The sequence below is a fragment of the Arvicanthis niloticus genome, chromosome 21 (assembly GCF_011762505.2).
Source record: "Arvicanthis niloticus isolate mArvNil1 chromosome 21, mArvNil1.pat.X, whole genome shotgun sequence".
Classification (NCBI taxonomy): domain Eukaryota; kingdom Metazoa; phylum Chordata; class Mammalia; order Rodentia; family Muridae; genus Arvicanthis; species Arvicanthis niloticus.
The window spans coordinates 23,283,997-23,307,355 of record NC_047678.1 but is presented as its reverse complement, the minus strand read 5'-3'; the positions used below and the strand labels follow the sequence as shown (position 1 = coordinate 23,307,355).

Sequence of the window (23,359 nt, the reverse complement as noted above, 5' to 3'; positions counted from 1 at the left end):
CCTGCCTCTGCCTCCCAAGTGCTAGGATTAAAGGTGTGCGCCACCACCGCCTGGCCCCCATATTGATTTTTTAAAGAGGTCTTTATGTAGCCTGGAGCTTCCCACATAGGCTGTCTGGGTTTGAAGCCTTAGGGAATACTTCCACTTATCTGCTTCCCCCAGCACTGGATTGCAATTAAATACCACCACTCCTGGCTTTAAAAGATGGAGGTGGCGTGGCTCAAGCTCAGGGCCTCATGCATGGCCATTCTTTATGGACTGAATTGTCTCCCTCTCTCCCATCCTGTTGTGCATTGTTCATTGTTTCTTCACTCTTTAGCCCAGCTTAGATGAACATGGAATTTCCAAACTATGTTCCTTGGAACCCTCTGGTCTTTGAGATGACAGCATGGTATGAAGGTGCTGAGGGGTACCTGCTCTCAGTCTCTGATGAACCCTGAGTTCTGAGACTTTGTTTCCCTCCCTCAGTTTGCAGAGGCAGTTGCAGCTTCCCTGCATTGATTTTCCAAGCCCATGTTCTTTGCTTATGCTGCCACATCCACGGAGTCGTGGGCTCTGGAAAACTTACCTCTGCTCCTCTGGACATGGCTCGGGGAAAGAAGAAAAAGGGCAAAGAGGTGACAATCAAGAAGCCTGAGGAGATGAGCAGGCCCAGCCACCAGGCTCCGATCCACCGAGGGTCATGTGGGCTCAGGTTCACCGTAGCTGAAAAGAAACCAAGGGATAGAAGCGTCTGTTGGTGGAATGCACGATCTCTCCGATCTGACTCAAAGGAAAATCTGGTTCGGGGGTGGGGGGCTGCTTTACTGACTTTTTCCCCACAATGCGGGAAGACACGCTATAATGCAGGACCCCAATCATTACAGCTTACCTCTCCAGGCCTTTCTGGTCTTCCCAGAGCACCCCAGTCACTGCACAGAAAGGCAAACACTAGCCTTGTCCCACATTGTGTTTCCTCTCCAGTTCTTGGCAGGAATAATGGTGAAATGATCTGGTCTCCAGAGGGCTGACACAGTTCACGAACCACTACACACTGTACAGCCACCATCGTACCAGCATCCGGTGCTAGTTCTAGCTAGCTTTTCTAGCATCCCGGTGACGGGAGAGTTACACACATCTGACTTCCTCTAACTGATCACGAGACCGAATCTTTTATATATTAATCAATTTCAAACCTGCGTTGCTGGTGTCCTGACGTGTGCTCTTAACCAGTGAGCTCTTTTACACCTTACTTTTGAGGATCCCTAAGAAAGAAAGTCCCATAATTCTTAGGGGCTTGAGGATATAGCCATCAACAAAGTGGGTTGCCTGGCCTCCAAACAGAAACGTTCCCCTGAAAATCTGCCCCATTGCACTCTAGCCCCCTCTGTGTTCCTTGACGTCAAACATGGACACAGAAGGAGGAAGGAAGTGACAAAATGGTGTCTAGTCACTCAGTGACAGGCACCCCTGGGCAGTGCCCCATTGGACTGAGAGCTCCATTGCTGGTCTCTTTAGGTAGCCAAGGGGGAGGAGCTAAACCAGAAGCAGCAGTAAATGTGTGATAAGAATGAATGTCCTCTGCATACGCACCCGTGTCCACTCTGCCGTAGTCCACGAAGATCCTCAGCATGACTGAGCCCAGCAGGTACCCGAAGGCCGGTCCAAACACGGCGATGGCAAATAAGATGGCTGGAAATTGAAGTAAGGGATAAAAGGCTGATGGCCATTGAGGAAGTTCAGCATTCCTAGTCTCCCAAACTGAAGGAGATTCCTAAGGTGCCACTCACTGTCCCCCGGGAATAACAAGCCCATGCCTGTGACACCTCCTGAAGCCTGAGCCTATTACATCTCCTGCAGATAAGGAAGGGCCAGATGCCAAGGCTTGCAGAAGCAAGCCTGCTGCTCCTCCAGCACCTGCCAGAGAGATATGCTGGCCTGGAATGAACTTTCCTCCATGGTATCTTAAAAAACATGCCAGTCCAGGGTATACTATAGTTATGGTGTTGTGTGTGTCCAGTGCTGATGGCTCTGGCAGGTGCACGTGGAGTCAAAGAGGCAGTCTGTGACCCGAAGTCCTGAGGAAGCTCAGTGTGGCTTTTTCTAAAGGAAGGGATTATGTACCAGTTGGCCATCTGCTAGCTTCTTCATGCATGCTGTCCTGTTCACAACTCAGAGTATTGGTATATCACCTAGCATGAGCTTGGAGAACTCGGTAATTTGACTTGGGTTGGCCACTTGAGGTCCACCCAAGTGGAAGGAAGCAGAACTGACGTTTACAATGGGCCTTTGTCATGCACCATGCTGTAGACCAAGCAAATCAGACCCCATTTCAACCCCAAGAACTTCAGCAGGTGCTGCATCAGGTCCTGACTCCCCCAACCCCTCACAGCCCTGTTGAAGCTCAAGACTCACAGATGTACAGAGGCGAGTTGGTAGGCTCTGCAAAGTCGTCCACATAGGAGATCCCAAATGGCTGAATGGGCACTGTGCCAATGCCGGCCAGCAGTTGAGCAACCACCATCAGGCCCCACATGCTGCTGGTCTCCTTTTGGGTATCAGGCACGGTGCTGTGGCACTTACTGGGGGGCACATCTGGCGAACGCTTCTGACAGAGGTCGGTCTGCAAGCTGCTGCTGTTTCCTGCAACGAGCATGCGCAATGGTCACCACCACCCCGGTCTTCCACTTCTATCATCTGTCCTTCAATCCCACTCTTGTTCTATCCTTTCTTCCATACCTCAGGGGAAGGGAAAGACGGCCGGGGATGGGAAAATAGGACATGAGGACTATTCATCTGCTTGCTTGGCAGAAGGGGCTACAGAGACTGGGGTGAGAGCAAGGCAGACGGCGGTTCTTGCAACAGGACCAGCTCTGCCCAGGAAGGAGAAGGCACAACCATTTCTCCTTTTTGTGCTGGTGCCGGCAGCAGGTTGAGCATAGTAGATCCATACTACAGTCCTGGCGGAAAGCACCACCCATCTGGAAGAGGTGATCCATAGTCAAAACCCAGAGTTCTCCTCAGCAAAAGACTATGTCACAGCCAGGCTTGGCTCTGGTCTTCCCTGCATCTTGACCCCCTGATCCTTCACTTCTGAATGATCCCAGTACCACATCATGGTGAAGAATTTGCCGCCAAAGGTATTTAGTGACCTGACCACACCTGGGCAGCCCCTCAGAATCATAGATTCTTAATGCTTCTTGGCTCTTTGGCCAGGACCAAGAGAAGAGTCACAGACTCTGAAAACAAGGGGATTTGGAGACCCTGTCACATTACAGATCGGGGAGCGAGGCTGCCCCTGGAGGCCCTTCTGGGAGGGCTCCAGTCATCCCAGTATATAGCCTTTGGACACTGTGGTTCCTGTGGCTGTAGACTTTGCCAGGCTTGGCAGCTGCTTCCATACCTCTGTTTTCAATTTGGCTCACACCAAACCATCAGCATTGTCAGCTTTCCAAGGCCTTGAGGGGTTTGAGGGAATCTTTTCCAGATTCCTTTTATTCCTGCTTCATTCTGGCCAGTGGAAACCTCTGACGTCACTAATCTTCCTCTGTGAGGTTTTCATTAACAGGGATGGAATCAGTTTAATTCCTACTTATGATCTTCTCAGAGGTGTGGCCCTGAGCTAAGAGGGCCCCCGAGTCCCCTGGAAAGAAAAAGTGGGGGCCATGGAATAGATGGTAGAGCTGGGGTAAGGGCTCTGCCTTCTCTGATGCCCCATTCCCCTTCCACATAGGTCTCCCATGGCCAAACCCCGTCGCTTCCTGTTCTCAATGCCAGTGTCCTGACAAGACCCATGTGCAAACTTCCAGCAAAGGAGCTTCTTCGATGGTCATCAAGATCTGACTCAGAAAAAAACAAAGGGGATGAAGGCCAGGTATTATAGTACCAAGTATTCTGTAAAGCCATGTATGACATGCTCATCAGGGAATCTCAGAACTCAAGGAGCTGAGGCAGAAGGATTACCAGTTAGAGGACAGCCTGTTCCACATAATATATACCTCTCTCAGCAAACCAAACTGTTACTACAACCACTAGCCAAGGCTCATTGGTGGTGCAGAATGTAGATGACTTTAACCGAGACAGGGGCCTTGGCCACCTTTAGTGAGTGTGAGTCCTTTGCTGTACATTATTTATTCGAGAATAGTTTAAAGAACATCTGAGATCAAATGATAATGCCAAGAAAGAGGCGTAGAGTTGTCCCTGTACCAGCTCGGTCACTGAAGGCATGTTCCTCAATCTGAGACATTATCCTCTGAATGGCAGTGTGGGTGAAGCCTGCCTCTTGAAAAACACCTGCACTAAGATTCAAGTCGTCTTCAGTCTCCCAGCCATCTGGCTAGTGACCATGAGAGAGGGCCCTCCCCATGCAGGTGACAGAGGGACACAGGCATGGCCTTTACATCGTCTCCAACCCACGACGGCCAATGGGTTGTTAAAAAAAAAAAAAAAGTAACCACAGTACTGTGGTGGATAGCCCTAGCCTCTTGTTGTCATGGTAACTCCACTCCTGGGAGGGGCTGCGAAGGAGGAGTCAATCTAGGCATGCAGCATTCATTTGATACTTATTGACTTGTGTCGTTATTCTATGGACTCCCTATGGGCAAGAGATTTACCGCAACACAGTACTGCTTTGCCGAATCAGGAACAGGATGCAATGAGATATCAGATAATATCCCACAGGATGGCTAGCATCAAAAAGCCAGAAAACAGCAAGTGTTGGTGAGGACCCAGAGATGGAGAGACCCTTGCGCACTGCTGGCGAATCGTGTAAGATGCTGCAGTCACTCTGCAAAGCAGGTTCAAAATCCAGAAAGAGACATTACCTTACGATTCACCGATTCCCATAATAACCAAAATGATTAGAAGCAGAAGCTTGAAAAGATTTTTGTTTTGTTTTTGTTTTTCAAGATGGTTTCTCTCTATAGACCAGGCTGTCCTGGAACTCACAGAGATCCTCCTGCCTCTGCCTTCCAACTACTGGGATCAAAGGCGTGCCTCACCACTGCCCTGGAAGAGCTCTCTCTTCTTCTTCTTCTTTTTTTTTAGACCCTCCATTTTTTAAAAAAGACTTATTTATTTATTTTATGTATGTGAGTACATTGTAGCTGTCTGCAGCCACAGCAGAAGAGGGCATCAGATTCCATTATAGATGGTCATGAGCCACTGTGTGGTTGCTGGGACTCGAACTTAAGACCTTTGGAAGAGCAGACCTCTTGACCACTAAGCCATCTCTCCAGCCCTGAAGAGATCTTTATGCTCCCATATGTACAGCACCATTGTTGGCGAAAACCAAGAAGTAGAAACAACTCAGTAACTAAGTCAAATATGGTACACACAATAGGATATTATTCAGTTTATAAAGGAAGAAAATTCTGCTGCATGCTAATATAGATGAGCTTTGAGGACTCTGTGTGCTAAGTGAAAGAAGCCAAACAAAATGGCAAGCCCTGTCTGACTCCATTAACGGGAGGCTTCTAAAGTGGCCAAATTCATAAAGACAGAGAGTTTGCCAAGGGCTAGGGGAGAAGGGAGTGAAGACACTGCATACTATCGATTCACATAAGAATGTTCTGGAGGTGGGTGGCTGTGATGGATGCACTTAGCGCCACCAGCACGCATCTTACAGTGGTAGAATGGTAAACTTCATGTTACATATTTCACCACAATTGGAAAGCACACACACAGGACAGAGAGGAAAGGGTAAACGGGAAACTCAGAGTTGGCGTGAAGGGCAGTAGGGGGGTGTTAGAAAAGGTTTCCTGGAGAAAGGAGGCTCTGAACCAAGAAGAAGGCACAGTGGGAAGCCAGGGTATCCCAGCACTCACAAGTGAGTGGCACAGTTCACAGGGAAGTTTGGGGGTGGGGGAGTTATGCAATGCAGCTACTGCAGGTGGGCAGAGTGCCTTGGGAAGCAGCCTGGATTGTACCCCAAGGACACATCAAGACAGGTGAAGACCCTGACAGGGTACTGCAATACAGTTTCTGGGTGGACTAAGGCCTGAGTTCAAGGCAGAAAGACCCTCAGCCAGAACTGCCTAGAGCTCAAACAGGTGAGGCTGTGTGCTCAGGGCTTGCGGAGGCTCCATGGCTGAATGAGGATGGAAACATACACTAGGTTGGACTGTGGTGGGGGAATGAAGGGAACTGGAGGTGGGGATAGGGGAATGACAACTTGAGGGACTTCCTGGGGAAAGGAAAGTTCCAGAGCATCGAGTTTATTCTAAGTTTATTCTATTTCCCGATTTCATCTGTCCTCGTTATTTAAGGAAACCCACGTTTATGAGGACATTGTTGCTGCCTTGGCTGGCAAAAGCATTTTTTTTTTTGTGAGACATTTAATGGTCATCAAAGATCATAAAAACATTGACTGCCTTATTAAGTCTTCATGTGGCGTACTGCACGGTATGCCAAAGCCACAGAAATCCACACGAAGTCTTATCTAGTGAAGTGTTCAGCAGCCAAAGTCTCTGGGGATCGTTTCTCTGTTATTAAGTTTAAAAAGTCAGTGTGCAGGTCAGAAGTACCTCTTACTCAAAATATGTATGAAAAAAAAATAATCAGTTGGCCCCAACTACATCCAAGTCTCCAAATCCTCCATGGCTTTATTCTGTTTCCCACACTGATTCAAGATCTCTCTGCAGGACATGCCTTTCCTGATGCCAGTCCTGAATGAGGCCCAAGTCTATTTCAGATCCAGCTCTGACACTTGTGCAAAGGGACGGTAGTTGGAACTGAGGAGACAGCTCAGGTCATAAAGTGCTTGACCTCATAAGCATGAGACCTGAATCTGATCTCTAGAACCAATATGAAAAGCCCAGCATGAGGGCACACGCTTCTAATACCAGTGTTGAGAAGGTGGGATCACATGGCATGTGGCCACCCAGCCTAGTCTAATTGGCCAGCCCAAGTTGCACTGAGAGAATATGTCTCAAAAAATATGGTGGATGACTGTCCTGAGGAACAACAACACTCAGGACAACCTCTGGCCTCCAGATGTACCCCCTACACACACACACACACACACACACACACTCACATATGTACATGCACACATCTGCACACACATCCATGTATGAATGCACACGCATGTACATGCACGCACACATGTCCATGTAGCAGTAAACACAGCCCTTAGAGCAGAGCATCTTTCCCCACGGGCACCATCTCAGAGGAACAGCAGCTGGCTACCTTGGAGGTGGCAGGACTGAGCCCTGGAGCCCAGAGGAACAGAGAAAAGCAGTAGGCAGGGTGTGCTGAGAGAGTCTGCTGCTCCCTACCCTACGAGGCAGTTGACAGCAGTTGGGTCCTTATGCAGGATCTTAGGAACAAGGCACAGACGCCTTGTAGTCGATGGTCCTGGCCATCACACACTGGGTGAAAATAGGGTCTTAGATGTTTTTAAAAATCATTAAGCTCTTCTCTTCGGAAACAATCAGCGTGAATGAGAGAAGCATCATAGATGAGTGACTACAGGGGCAGGAGTATAGGAGGAACAGGTCTTGGAGGGGACCATCTTTATGGGCAGGTTCTCAACAGACAGAATGACAGAGTGTGTCATGGGTGGATTGGCTTTCTGGGCTGCAGTCTCCCACTTCCTCCCTGGGGCAGAGTTCTTAGCTGTTTCCATGGGCTTGAGCCCATGTAAGGGATCAACACACATCTCATCATTTCTCAAGTTGCTTACGTGGGGAGTCTGAGAGCTTTCCCCGGCTGCTCGCTGTGGTTGGGGACATGGCTCACATAGTAAAGTGATGACCGTGCAAGCATAAGGACCTGAGTTCAGATCCTCAGCACACAGAGAGAAGCTCAGGCGTGGCAGCATGCACCGGTAATCCCAGCACTGAGGAGGCAGAGATAGGCCAATTCCTGGAGCTCGCTGGCCAACAGCCTAGTTAAATAGGGAGACTCCAGGTTGAGTGGAAGATACTGTCTCAAAGAGATACAGGTAAGAGTGATTGAGAGTCATCTAACATTGACTTCTAGCCTCCTCATAAATAAATGTATGCATACATGTGAACCTATGAACATACACAAAACCATATTTATACATATTAACTCACCTACAAATTTTAAAAACTTTTAAAAAGTTTTATAGGTTATTTATTTCATGCATATGAGTGTTCTGCCTGCATGTATGTGCATGTTGTATTCTCAAGGATCAGAAGAAGGTATTGCATCCCCTGAAACTCTAGAGTTATGGATGGTTATGAGCCCACCATGTGGGATCTGGGAACTGAAGCTGGATTCTCTGCAAGAGCAAGTTCTCTTAATCACTGAGCCATCTCTCCAGTCCCACATTTGTTTGTTTGTTTGTTTGTTTGTTTGTTTGTTTGTTTGAGATAGGGTCTCACTATGTAGCTCTGGCTGTCCCGGAACTCACTTTGTAGATCAGACTGACCTGAGACTCACAGAGATCCACCTACTTTTTCCTCCTGAGTGCTGGGGTTAAAGGTGTGTGTCATTATATCTCCAATCCCCTCACACACAAAGTTTTAAAAATAATAAAAGTCCTGTAATAAGACCAGATAAGTGGCACCACTACAGAACTGTCTGTCTCCCATACTGCAGGGGTCCTTAGGAGAAAAAAGAACCTTTATTAATAGGAGTTTTCCAGTGCCTTTATTTTATTTTATTTTATTTTATTTTATTTTATTTTATTTTATTGGTTTTTCGAGATAGGGTTTCTCTGTGTAGCCCTGGATGTCCTGGAACTCACTCTGTAGACCAGGCTGGCTTCGAACTCAGGAATCCACCTGCCTCTGCCTCCCAAGTGCTGGGATTAAAGGCATACACCACCAGTGCCTGGCTTACAGTGCCTTTATTAAAAAGAACCTTTATTAATAGTGCCTTACAGGAGTCTCCAAGGCAGGCTCCTGTAAGGCACAAGTTCATTAGAGCACATTCTTTAACCCCAGTAGGACACAGGGGGTCTGGTTCCATCAATTTTTACAGGACTGGGCAGTGCTAACTAGAAACAGGCTGGCCTCACCCCTCCCGAGGTTACCCAGCCCCACCCTGGCAGCACGCGAGTCAACCTTCTGACTCATGCTGAGTGTTATATCTGCAAAATCCAGTCCTGATTTCTGGATCCCTCCTTGGTTTTGCAATATAGGAGATTTTGTGTCAAGAAATCAACTTTCCTGGGATGTGACCCATGACTCAGGCAGGCATGGAGCAGGACTGGAGCAGGGCTGATGTTCCCGACATAAAGAAATGATAAGAGGCTGGCATGATAGAGGTATGCCAGCCATTCCGATCTGATCAGTACACAGGCATGCGTAGATTGAAATGTCACATGCTATGTAAGTATATGTGATCACGACGTATCATTGCAATTAAAAGCATTTTAACATACTATTTTATGGTTCCTTGGGAACTTTAAACAATGTATTTTTATTATATTCACTCTAATTCCTAGCTCTTCCCAGGTCCCCTCCCCCACCTTCCCATCCCTTCACGACTTTGTGCTCTCCTTATTCATAAAACTTTATTTTATAAAGCGTTATTTTATAAGAAATAATTAGTATAAATCACCAAGGAGAAACTCAAACAGATGAGGGAAAGTCCACTAGCAGGTCATGTTACTCAGGCTGTTAAAACTCAGTCAGGGACAGGATCCAGTAATGACAGACAAGACTGATGGTGGTTTCCAGCAACAGAAGATTACAACAAATAACTCACAGGGCAAAAGTGTGTCCTTGGACAGGCTCATACATGTACAGGGAAGGAGTGTGCTGGTATTGGGCACATGTGTGTATGTGTGTGTGTGTGTGCACGCGCGTTCGCATGTGTATGTGTGCACCAAGACTGAAACTCTCTTCCCAGGCTGCCTCCCTTGTCATAGGAGGGTTCTAAAAAAAAATGGTACTTGTACGTGGCCATAAGGGAGCAGGCTTGCTGTGTGCAGGACTTAACAAAATCACAAGCCACACGGCTGGCCTGAGACTTCTGTCTCCTAGTTCCTTGTAGCCCTTTGCCAGTGCACAGGAGCTGGCACCCTGAGTTTCAGGCTCATTTCTTTAGTGGCCAGGAGAAAAATGATGACAGCTTGCAGCACTGACTGTAATATTGAGGAGATAGGCACTTCACTAGCACCTTGCATTTGGTTGTGAAATAGAAGTTATTGCTCACAGATTTATTCCCCGGGCTGCCGGGGAGCTCTTTGAAGAAAACCCAGAGTGGTTAGCAGAGCCAACATCAGTTCATCAAAAGTCATTCATGCCTCCTCCTCCACACACATTTTCTTTGTTAGTGGGGCTCCTTCGCCAGCAGAAACTACGGCATGACTTGACTGGAGGAAGCCTATTGACAAAGTCTGTCACTGTATCTGCTAGATAAGATGGAGACCCATATCTACAGCATCCTCTGGGGGAAACCAGCTTGCTGCATACCTGAGGTAGAAGGGCTATGTGTCTGTCACTCTGCATGCTTTGCCCTGGGGACACAGTTGGCAGGCCTAAGAACGACAGGAATATTGTAGAGCCAGGAGAATGGCCAATAAAACACCCTGAAGCCCAAAAAGTAAAAAATTAGACCCAATGATAAAAAGCAGGACTCCAACCAAGGACTCTTACAGGGATAAAATACAAGACTTGGCTTCAGCTAGACAGCAAATAAGTTAAGCAAGGCCTGGCACTTGGAGGCAGAGGTAGGTGGATCTCTGAGTTCGAGGCCAGCCTGGTCTACAGAGCAAGTTCCAAGACAGCCAAGGCAACACAGAGAAACCCTGTCTCAAACAAAACAAAACAACAAAACCATCTGTGGGGTTGAGTTTCTGGCTATTTCGATCATATATCCACATCTTAAGCCTGCTTTAGGATACTCAGATCAGGAGTGGAAACTCTCTGTCTTTTTCCTGGGGAGACTCCGAAGCCCTGCAGCCTTATTCTCTGAGGTCCAGTAAAGATCCTGCAGCAAAGCAGGCTCAACCCAGCTATGGGATGGCTGTTCCTAAGGCTGGGGACCAACAGACTTGGTCAGGATGATTCTAGGAGGGACTAGAACCTACGGAGGTAGTACCAGGAGATCTAAGGAAGAGAGTGACTTTGCACATCAAGGCAGCCTGGGGGATTCATACCCTGGAAGTTCAGCTCTAAGGGCAAGGATAAGCCTAGGCCAGGTGAACCACCTAGTACAGGGCTTGGGAAACTACTAACTAGGATAAGATTGGATGGATCCACGCCCTGTTTGTGCCCATGAGTTTTGTAGCACACGCCTAGACACTTTGGTCTCTACTCCTATGGAAACGCTGGTGTTTCTGTAACAGTGTGAAGAGCTTCATCATCTCTGGGGTTGGCAAGCTGGAAATATTTGCTACCTTGTACTTGAATAAAAATGCCTGCCCATGGCCCAACATGGTTTTCAAACACTTCAGCCACTAAAGCTTTCTATAACCAAAGCTTCTGGAGACACAGAATACAACCCAGACATAAGCAAAACTCTTGAAGGATGTGTATCTGGGGGAGGAGGGAGCTCTCCTACTCATCCCTCTCTCCCTTCCTACCCCAGGCTAGGGAGAAGATAGGCAGAGGAATATCTGGAACACTCCAGAATACCCACAAGCCTTTGCTGACTGCTAGGTCCTGGGATGTGGGTCAGTTGTTTGTTGTTTTCCATATTTCAATGCCCGAGCTTCCATCTTCTCTGATAATGGAAGGCACAGCGTGGAGTTCTTAAAAGTCCCCTGGTCATGGAAGAAAGAAGGTGCCCACTGCCTAGGTGGGCCTTGGTCATCCATGTCAAGCCTTTGAGTCACAGGAGGTATCTGGGCAGTCAATGTCCCCAGTCTCACCAAGTGCAGGAAGAGGAGTAGAAGGTGCCTTTCTGACTCCCTGGGTCTTTCAGTTGCCCACTACCTCCTATAGTGATGGCTAACCATTTCTTCAAATCCCATTCTACGGTGAGATAGTGACTGTTTCCTAGGATGCCCAAAGCCACTAGAATAGTAAGAAGTCTTTCTTATCTGCCTTGAATGACAGCTCTTAAGGAGACCCTCTCCTGTCCTAGGTAGGCCTGAGACAGAGTCTACCAACCACCCAGGAAGAGTGACTCAATGGAGGAACAGGAAGGAGCTTGTCTTCAAGACATTTGCACCAGGCCTGCTACCTGGCCTCATTGTTGAACAAGAAAAATGGCTGCACAGTTCCCAACAACCAAGAAGGTGGAGAGGAGCCAGCCACACTTAGCTTCCTGCTGGAGGCCTAGGAGAATGCTTTCAATTCACCTGACTTGCGCACAACACAGACATTCTGTAGTTATAATTTCAATCCTAATAAGCCCTTATAAAAGACACACAATCCAGAAATGTTATTTATAAGCCATATGTCTAGATTGGGAAGACCTATGTTAATGTATTCCCCAGCTATAACGACCCTGTTACGTGCTGTTTCTTCTGGCAATTCAGTTCTGATCCATGGCAGCTTCCTCCTCCTGTATCTCCCTCTACTTCCTTTCTACCTCTACCTGAAACTCCCTCTCTTGAACCTTCAGTCTCACCTCTCTCCCTACCCTGCCCAATCACAGGTTCTAGCCTTTTATTGACCAGTTAAACTGGGGAGAAGGTTCACATGGCATCACTTGAGTGTGTGAGGATCTATCTGCTTGTCGGGGACAATCACATTTTGAGGAACCAGTATTTAGCATTAGAATACAAACAGCATCAGATCAACCCACTAGATGCTCAAAGAAGGAGAGAATGGACGCCTAGTTCAAGAGCTGGTGCCTGGAGAGGGGCTGTCTCTCATGTCACTGCAGTGGAGACGCTTGCTCCACCAGCCTTAGAGTTCTGACCTTCCCTGATGCTTGGTACAGCAGCTGGGTGCCCGCCAGCTGCCATGCCTCCAGGTTTACACCTATCCTTTCCTATACCATGACTTTAAGAGGGTCCTCATCAAAGGCATTTGGTTTTGGTCTACTCATCTGTTCAGGACTGTTTTTCTTTTAGTCGAGTTAACAGCATGCATGTGTTTTGTGATATTTCTCCCTCTTATATTTGTTTGGTTTTTTTTTAATTTCCTTTTTTTTCCAGATTAAACAGTTCCAATTAGCCAGGCCCTGCAACATTCACCGTAGCTACCCACCCACTCATCCTAACACGCACCCTTCCTCCCTTTACCCATTATAAATACCCTATCTCAGCCCTCCAGCCAGTTGCCACCCCACCCGCTTCCCTTCATATGCATGCTCATCCCCCACATCTGTGCCTACACACTTCATCCTACATTTGTGTTCCCTTCACCCTACTTCCTCATTCCTGGATACTCCCACCTCCTCACAATCCCCCTACCTTCACCCCTGCGTCTACACACTCCTGCCTCCAGTACCCATCTCCACAGACACCAGCTTCCTCTCCTCTCCGTGCCCAGCTACCTCCTTACCTCATCCAACATCTGCATGTAGAGACACTCTACCCTGCACATACCTATGTGTCACAGGCATACTCGGGCCACCTGCACACTATGCTCCACCCCTCATTTCCCCCATGGCTCCTGGCATCTCCATTTTATGCCTCAGCTGCGTATTTACGAGCCAGCTTAGCTCACGTTCCTGAGTGATTCTGTTTGAGGCCTGGGCCTGAGCCACTTCCAGGTTTAGGAGATGGATTTAGCTCTGGCGGCCAAGAGCTGAGGAAGGAAGGGTTGAAGTTACTCTAGATCCCAAGGCTCTGCTTTCCGTGCTTTCCCTCTACCCATCTTCCTAGGGACATCACTAGGGACCAGCAGCCTCAGACATCAAGGGCTAGGAAGGGCTTCTTCCCTTTCTTTTCTTGATTGCTTCCAAAATACAACACTTCCCCTTCTCATTTCCTGCTTAGCTTTCAACAAACTTCCTGCCCTGGCAACCATTGTCTGCCAGGCTGACTTCCGAAAGGACTAGACTGAATCTTTCACAAGGTTATACCTAGTCCTTCAAAACACTGATTTCCAAAAGTCCCCTCTCTTCTCTCCTAGGGGAACTGGTCTCACGCTGGCTCGTTTCCCATTCGCAAAAGCCTCTCTGTACCTTGTAGACACGGCCTTGGACGGAGGCTTTGGCTGGGTAGTTAGTCTCTTCTCTAAAGGCGCCAAGGCACATTTCCGGACCCCACTGACATTTAGAAAATCTAAACATCCATAAACATCTGCATGGACTCTTTTAAATCGGCAATTAGTTGTAAAGGTCTTTGTGATTTCTCACAACATTCAGCCTTTCTTCAGTCACCCCTCCCCACCAAGATCATAGTCCCCCTCCATTTCCCATGGTCATTTCTGGAGCAGCTCTGCTCCAAGGGGGAGAGGAGTGGAGCAGATACTGATCAATTACAGATTTCAAATGGGACAGCAATGCAAGCAACTAGAAGTTTCCCCAACAGCCACCACGAGCCACGCTCTTAACATCTATTTTTATTCCGGGAACACAGAATGGGAAGGTTTTGTTGCTCCCGTTTTACAGATAAGATTCAGAAAAAGAGGAGCACCTCCCCTAAGGAGAGATGGCAAGTGCACGGCTGAGGGGGGGTTTGAGTGTCAAAGTCTATTCTCTGTCTACCAACGTGAGTGACGATTCATTCTCTCTTACACTGTGACTTGAAGAGGCTCCATATCAAATTTCCATTCCGCATGCTCTGGGAACAAGTCGGAACAGCAGCCCACGCTCTCATCCATACACCCGCATGAGGGTGCGCTGGAGAACCTAGCGTGAAGACTAGAGATCGCCTGCAGGTCCTCCCATGCTCTCCGGCCCCCAGCAAAGCACTTGTCAAAGGACACAACGTGTGTTTTCACTGGGGATTCTGAGGGGCTGCCTGTTTACTCGGTGTCCAAGAAGCCCTTTCCACACTACCACATGGACAAGGGTCACCGTGTCACAGTCACTGCCTATGCCAGCCACTGGGCTAAATGCAAGGACATGGGCCTCTGCGGCCACCGTAGCCTTATGGAAGAGGTGTTTCTCTTTTCGACTTCTCCTAAGGTACTGATGCTCAAAGCAAGGAAGAAATAACCCAAGGCTGTAGTTTCTACAAGAGAGTCTCAATGGCCAGTCTCAGCCCTAGGACTGCCTGGCTCCAGAAGGCAGTTCAGACACACCGACATTTGGGTGTCACATCTAAAGAAATATGTCCCCCGACTTCGATGACCTTGCATAACTCAAAGTTGAAGTTCCCATAAGAATTGGAAGTGGAATCACACGATTTCTTCCATGAAATGAGACTTGATGAATATTTTTATCTGAACGGATTAACACGTCATACTTCCACACTGCATCGGCGACTAGTACACAGTCCAACTAAAGTCACACAGATGTGACTCCTGGGCCAAGGTCCTCCTCATTGCCTGGCACTAGAAAGGTGCCCGAAGGCAGTCTACCCCTGAACACTTCCAGCTGTTGCTTGAGTGTCAATCAAAGCCAGTGCCACGCTGCTGTTGCCATCAGAATGTGCACAGACAGGAGGAACAACAGCCCAGTCCCTTCTCCCAGCCTGTGCACACGGTGGTCCTGTGAGGCCAGCTCTGCTCTTTCTAGTCTCTCAGATGATTTGGGCCAGGAGCATTGGGGTTAAGACTAGGCTGGTAGTGATTTCCTGTGATCTGGGTTTGGTGGTAAAAGTCCAACTCAATCTGAACAGCCATCCCTAATAAGGAGCAGAGTGGGGGCCATCGCTAATTTCCCTCCCGTGGCTACATTGTTCAAAGCAAATGCCATGGGCTGTGGGCCCAAGCCACGGGGAGCCGGCCAGCCTGACTGAGTAGGCCATGGTGTGTGGTGTCTGGCAAAGTGCCCTCCCCTCAGCCTGGCCCCAGTGCTCCAGGCTCCCTTTCTGATCTCATTAGCCCGTCTTCATGCATCAGAAAGGTCAAGTCCTGATTCTCCGTCAGAGCTGGTTTTCAATGCCTCATCCAGATAGAGGAGAGAAAGGACAGGGAAGAATGCACAGGTTTGGGTCTGTCTTCGCCTTTGGCTCTCCTGAAGAGAGTTCAGCCTTTAAATAGTCAAGGACTGCGACACACCTGCAAATAACTAGAGAGCCTGGAGGAAGGAGGGACAGTACCAGAACCTTGTAGAGACTTCATTCATAGACCCTCCACCCACCCCTGCTTCTAATCCTCCCCACTCTCCACCCCCATTCAAACCAACTACCCATCTCCAGCACAGGCCTTACAACCCATAGAAGAATTTCCATGGCCATTCTAAATGATTCATGTTCAAGCAAACAGGAATCAGTTACTTGCTCAGCATGCTCCTGGGTGGCTCGCCCACTCTCAACCAACAGCATACAGCTCTGCTGCAGTGAACGAAGGATGAACACTTGCAATGTGGGACCTCACTGCTGCTCACCATGAAGCCATGACCCCCCCCCCCCCCCATCTCTCAAGACAAGGGCAAATTCATCTCAAGCTAACAAGTTGATACAAAGTTATCTCCAAAGCAGCAGTGATCCTGGAACATGAAGTCCACCTGAGGATGTAAAACACAATGCTACCGTGTGGGACCATGCCACAAGACAGAAAACTTAGTGAGGTCAAGTGGATTCAGGAACCCCTCCCCACCCCCCCCACCCCCCGCAAATTCTCATAATAGAAAACTGTAGGTGTTTATATCTACTGCTGACCATGTTCCTGTCCTGGAACACGTTTCCACGACACCCCATGGAGAGGACTGTGACAACCAGTCATTAGGGACAACACCTGAAGTCCTACCACAGAGATGAGGCATCCCTAACATCTCAGACCAAGCCACTAGAAAGCATCTGCCTTTAGATCCCAACCCATCCCAAAATGTTTATAAGATTCTATCCACAAGGAATAAAAGGCACGAGTTCTTTCACCAAAGATTGTCTGAGAGTGCCTGTCTTATCGAGCTGTAACACTCCAGGGAAGAATTTTCTCTCCTGAAGCTTTCATTGCTGGAGTCTGTTCAAAGCCTACCGCAGCCACTTCCTGCTTGGTAACCTCTGTCCTTGGCTCCTAGCTGCCTCCTGCCACTGACCCCAGGGCAATGTCAGCTGTGGAAGAGGCCTGGCAGCCTGCCTTGGTCTGGCTCCCTTTCGGAGAGCTGCAACTCTTTGGCCTCTTTTGCCTATCTAGTGGGACCAGTGCCCTGCAGATAATGCCCGGTACACAGACATCACCCTAGATCCACTCCCAATCTGCTCATATATAACTTACATAGTGGAAAACCCCACTACAGTTTGCTCCATGGTCACATGACAGAACACACAAAGGGAGGACCCACAATGAACATGAGCAAGCAGGCACAGCAAAGGGGACAGGGCCACATTCTTATAGCTTGAGCTACTGAAACAATATCAAAAAGACTACATATATACATATATTTAAATACTTGGAGACATCAAAGAAACATCTGTGTATACACATATCAGTAAAAAGGCATTAAGAAATCACAAAATTGCGACTGAAAAATTTGAAAACAAATCCTATCTCCTAGAGATTGGCAAAACAGAGAGCGTTCTTAAATTTTACATCACAGAAGGATTTGGTTCTGATTTGAAAAGCTAGAGAGGAACTCACAGAATGGAAAGGCATACATCAAGGAAACTGCAAAGAGGATGGTACAGAGGGACAGACAATGCACCGAAAGCTGCAGTAAGGTTAAGAGATGAGGGTGACTGACATGCATATCCACATAAAAGTTCCAGAATGAAGAATGAGGAAAATCAGGAACATTTTTGACTGACAAGTTTTTAGAATTAAATAAAAATTTTGGTTATATATCCAAACAACCTCCCCCCCCTCCAAATAAACAAAGCTGAACTCCTAGACAGATACAGACTAGCCTACATTCAAACATGTTATGGTATCAAAACAACAGTGAAAGAGATCAACTAGAGAGACTAAAACCAGGAGGCCTAAAAATAAAGGGCTGATAATTAGACAGATGGAGAAGGTCCATTGAGAAATGCCAAAAGACACAGATGTGTTGTCTTCAAAGTTCTGAGCAGGAATAACTACCCATTTCATAGCTGATTGCAGCTAAACCAATTCCAGAGCAAGGTTGAATGGAAGATCTTTTCTGACATTTTATCTCTGCAAGGACTCATCAAAGTAACAACAAAGCATCTATTTCAGGAAAAGGGAAACGTTGTAGCAACAAAGTACTTTAACGCTCTCCTCTCCCCAACAACAGTGATCACAGAAACCCATAACCTTATGGGTAAATATTAATAGCACTGAGCAGGGTGGGGGGTAAGCTAGGAGTGTCCATAGCACTGGGCAGCCATGATGGACAGTGGGCATTAAGGCATCCAGGGACTATGTTCTCCTGGAGGATAAAGGCATTCATCAGCCTAGAGCCTGTTCAGTCATCAGTCAGTGTTGAACACAGGGCAGCAGTAAGCTACACTGTTTAAGACTGAGAAGATTACATATAACAGGTGTGCCAGTTGATTATGGATTTAATGCAGTCCCAATCAAAATTCTGGAAAAATATTTTTCTTTTGAATATAAATAACTAGATCTCAAAGTATATATATATATATATATATATATATATATAACTGAAATTGAATAATACACCTGGAAAGGAGGGCTTGCAGTACTGGAAAAGGTGACACCCAGATCCATGGGGTGGGAAAGGAAGTCCAGATATGAACCCACAGACACGGCCAACTTTCTTCTCTGTGTTGGTGGTAGAGCTCAGGGTCTGGTGCATCTTGGGCCAGCTTTACTACCACCGACCTGCAGCCTTAGCCCGAGACAATTTATCTGCTATAATGACACAATATTATGGTATGATGAAAAGACAGTTTTTGTAATAAATTGTGCTGAAAGAGCGACATTCATGCCCAAAAGGGAAAATTTGAACATTTACAAATAAGTGGTTAACTCAAAACAAATCGTAAGTCTACATGCAAATACAAAAAAAAAAAAAAAAAAATGGAGACATGAAAGTACATAGAAAATCTCTCTCTTGGGGTCGGGCAGAGATCTTAAGTGCGGTGCCAAAAGGATGAGTCATGGAAGGAAAAAAATGAGGAAAAATGGAATTTCGTTAAAATTAAAACCTCTTTCTGTTCTGGAAGTGATATATATTCTGTTAAAAGAAAATGCATGATGAGGTAGGACTGGGAGGAAATATTTGTAAGGCTTATATCAACAAAGAGCTATCTAGAATTTGTATAAAGTCTCAAACTAAACAATTTAAAACAACAACAATTTACCATCAGTTAATGGGTTGGTAGGGAAGAGAGCAACATTTTCTTCAGCGGGGAGCCTCTGGTAAAATGCCCACATCCTTATAAACAAACCTCACTTATACTCTTTCAATCAACCCTAACGAAATTCACGCATACACACACACACACACACACACACACACACACACACGAGAAACAGTAGAAAAGAAACAGAATTAGTAAGGGTGGGAGAAAGAACGTGAAGATGATCAAAGTACATCATATACATGTATGGAAATGTCCCAGTGAAGCCTATTATGTATAATTAATAATGTGCTAGTTAAAATAATTAAAAAATAAAATGTAAGGAAAAGTTACGGTTTCATAGATACTGCAGTTCTAATCAATACCATGCTTAACCACACACACACACACACAAAAGTCTTTGTCTACTTCATTCTGACACAAGACATCCCAATAAAATGCAGAAGTTTGAGTCACAGAAAGAACCCCTATCTGAAGGTCAGGAGAGAGGACCCCCCCCCCCACACACACACCTTTCTTCTCTTTTTTCTTAGATACTTGAATCATGAAATGGTATCTGAGTATCTTGAATTGTCAAGACCTATGTAGCTATTTCTTCCCAACTGAAACATTCTCTTCAGGTTAGAGGAAGAAGAAAGCTCTTAAGATGAAGGGAGCTATAGAAACTTGTATGGCTTAGAAGTTCACGAAAATTACAAGATTTACAAAGCTCCCTCCAAGGTCATAAAAAGCAGGAATCAATTGCTGGAGAAGAGGAGACTCTCTGTTAGAGTTGCCTACAAGTATCTAGGAGGCTCCAAAGATACAGCTTTTGTGAGTCTTCTTCGCCCATGGTGGGTGTGCCTTTTGGTAATGTGGCTGCTTTTGAATTACCCATATTCCTATAATTTCTTACCAATACTCCTGTAATTAACCTGAATAAATTTATTGGTTCACCAACTAGAGTTGAGTAGAATCATCTCTTTGGGTTGTCAGAGTGTCTTATGTGGAGTGAAGAGACATTTGTTCGTGTTTTCCCAGGAGAAGTTACGTAAGACCTCATATTATAGCTTTTTCTGCACTCCACTAATGTCCTGGCATCAGTGAGTGGGCCATATAAATGGTATGTAAGTTGAGGTAAAATTGACAGGTGCAACGATCATGGAACACCCAGAAAACCCCCAAACTTCATCATGTCCCACACTCTGGCCCTCTTTTCTCTAAGTCTTTCTGGGTTTTGGTTCTAGGCAGGTGGAGTTTGGATTGACTTGGGGACAAAGCACAAGAAATCATAGGGAAAGGACAGCATTCCCATCCTCAACAAGCCAGGAACCAGGTAGCTAGACTACTTCATACTCCTGCATGCTTCAGTAGGTTCTGCACTTCAGATGTGCTCTGCAGAGAAACTGAACTGCTAAAATCAAGGACAGTCTCTACTGGGAGAGGGAAGAAGGTGACTGAGAGTGGAAACCCCAACCCAGGAGCACCACTATCCACTCTGCACCGTTCTCTCCCTGCCTCGGCTCCTCAAGACAGAAGTCGGGGCCACTCACCAGGAGTAGTTGAGGTGTACTGATAGGGTTCTGACAGGAAGTGTGGGAGGGTGAGGACAAAGGCCCCTGCAGCCAGGAGGAGACCCCCTATGCCGATCATCCGTGGGCGGTTCACTCGGCTGCCAAAGTAGCTGACAAAGATGATGAGGATAGCGTTGCTGATCTGCAGAGAACAAGGGATCCAGTGAGAGCCAGGTCCCATTCTCCTCCAGCCAAGAGGAGACCCACCATAGTTCACCTAGGGAGAACAGACAGGGAAGGAGCCTCCCGGCATTCGTGCAGTCCTTGACAAAGCCACGCTAGCCTTGCCTAGTTGGACGTGCCTACGCTGTCGACTCACAGCATCTGCCTTCCCTCGGTCGTCAGAAACCCATCTCAGTCTCAGCTTTTTGGACCAACCCAATGAAATTATCTGAAAACATGACGAACTAATCTAAACATTGAGCATCTATATAGAAACCTGAGTTTCTATATGTAGGGTGCATATGTCGGCAAGTGGGTGTGCTCACACGTGCATGTGTGTGTGCTATTCACCTCTCTCTCTCTCTCTCTCTCTCTCTCTCTCTCTCTCTCTCTCTCTCTCTCTCTCTCTCTCTCTCTCTCTCCCCCCACCTCCCCAACTCTAGAAGTATAGACACATGCCACTGCTATATCTGGCTTTTTAAACGTAGGTTCTAGGGATGGGACAACTAGACTCATCGTGCTTGTGTAAATAGCACCTTACCAACTGAGCTCTCACACTAGCCCTTCTAGAAAAGTCTTTTGGGGCAAACCCCAAGAAAGCCTCCAAATCTGATTGGCTACTGGAGTCATATATATATATATATATATATATATATATATATATATATATGATTTTATTTATTTTATATGTGAGTACACTGTAGCTGTCTTCAGACACACCAGAAGAGGGCATCAGATCTCATTACACATGGTTGTGAGCCAACATGTGGTTGCTGGGAATTGAACTCATGACCTCTGGAAGAGCAGTCATGCTCTTAACGGCTGAGCCATCTCTCCAGCCCAGCATATATTTTAAAATTAAACTTTTAAGTTGAATGAGGTCCAAAGTAATAAACTCAGGGACTCTGGACTGCAAGTGAGAATAACAACCAAGCGGTGTGCATGGCCCCAAGCACCATGCAACTACTCTTAGTTTATACTTTCTGCTGGTTAATCTTTTAACCAGCAGACGAACTCAGGTCGTCTGGGAAGAGGAAACTTCAATCAAGAAAATATCTCTATCAGTTGGCCTGTAGGCAAGTCTGTGGGACATCTTCCTTGATTAATGATTAATGTGGGAGGACCTGGCCCTACCTCGGGTGATGCCATTTCTGGTCAGTAGGTCCTGGGTTGTAATAACAAAGCAAGTTGAACAAGCTGAAGGAGGAAGGAAGCTAGAAGCTTTCCTGTATCATCTCTGCTTCTGCTCCTGCTTCAGACCCTACCCTGACTTCCTGTGAGGATGGCCCAGTGTGGAAGTGTAAGCTAGATAAGCCCTTTCTTCTCCAAGTTTCTTTTGGTCATGGTTTTATCACAGCAATTAAAAGAAAACTAGAACTTGACAGTCAAACAGTAAGTGTCATATCTCCATTCATGAAGTCAGATGAACCACAGAGGCCCATTTTAGATTGTCCACACCATCCTAAAGCAATCTTCTGGAAGAATGGGCTTCTGCACCTAACCTAGCCTCATCCCTATCTTAAATTCTTCAAAACAAAGGACAAGGACCACTTCCAAGTCCTGTCCAGTGTGGACATCAGGAGCACTGTGTTCCTCATGATCCTTAGCAGGAATGTTTCTTTGTGTCCACCACTTTGACCCTGAATGTCCTGCCCCTCCCTCGACCCCTTCTCATGGAGCCTACCATCTATCTATGAAAGATTTATTTCTACACTTTCGTCTTAGCTTTTTTGTCCATTTGTTCATTTCTGCCTCCACAGCATCTAGGACAGTGTCTGGCCCAAAGTTAGTGCTCATTAACGTGTGTCAAGGAGCATGACCATCAGACAGAGGCTGTGGCTCATAGAGGAGGGTGTGAGGGTATGTGAGGTGTATGAGGAGACAGCTTGGCTTTAGCAGGGAGCCTTCCAGCTTGAGGGTTCTAGAACATTCTGCAGTGGGTATCCAGAGAGAAGAGAAGCTTCTTCTTGAGCTTCTTGGGTTTTATTTTTTTCCTTTTTTGCTTCTCTACTATTTTTTTTGTACATGGACTGAAGCGTCAGACCATTTCAGCTGTAAGCTGACTCGAAAGGGCATGTGCATGACAGATGGTGGGGGGCTCCAAAACAAACTGAGGAAGAAAGGTTGGAACGTGTGGGCCTGTGCTCATTGGCAGAAGCTAGGGTTGGTTGGTTTGTGGGTCACTAGACCTGCTAGGGTATTGGCTTTTGCTCCAAAGATTTTTTTCAGCAGAAGTGCACTTTTGAGAGAGTCATTCATTCTTTTCCCATTTAAAAGCACACCTCAAAACTGCAGTTGTTCTAGCCAAGGAGAGGACTCCAGGCCTCACCCTCAGAGTGCCTCTAGAACAGCTCCATCTACTTGCTGGTGTTGAACATTTGCAGTCTGACATAAAACCCATTAATAGCACACTCTGCCCTTCTGGGTTGCAAAAATAAAACCAAAGAGCTCTGTGTACTAGAGATGCCTAGGGCTCTAAGGATCCAACCCACCTTGTCTGTTCATCCTT

General features: G+C 46.8%; 1 protein-coding gene across 2 annotated transcripts in view; it reads right to left on the bottom strand.

Annotated features, from left to right (window-relative positions):
* The window catches only part of Slco2a1 (solute carrier organic anion transporter family member 2A1), an 80,076-nt gene that overhangs the window by 16,329 nt on the left and 40,388 nt on the right, over positions 1-23,359 (bottom strand). For both annotated transcript variants that reach the window (XM_034484415.2, XM_076917380.1), the window contains exons 3-6: positions 20,668-20,830; positions 2,395-2,622; positions 1,573-1,671; positions 569-705 (exon numbers count right to left, since the gene is read on the bottom strand). In XM_034484415.2, the coding sequence (XP_034340306.1) occupies positions 569-705; positions 1,573-1,671; positions 2,395-2,622; positions 20,668-20,830 (627 nt within the window). The remainder of the gene's footprint in view (positions 1-568; positions 706-1,572; positions 1,672-2,394; positions 2,623-20,667; positions 20,831-23,359) is intronic.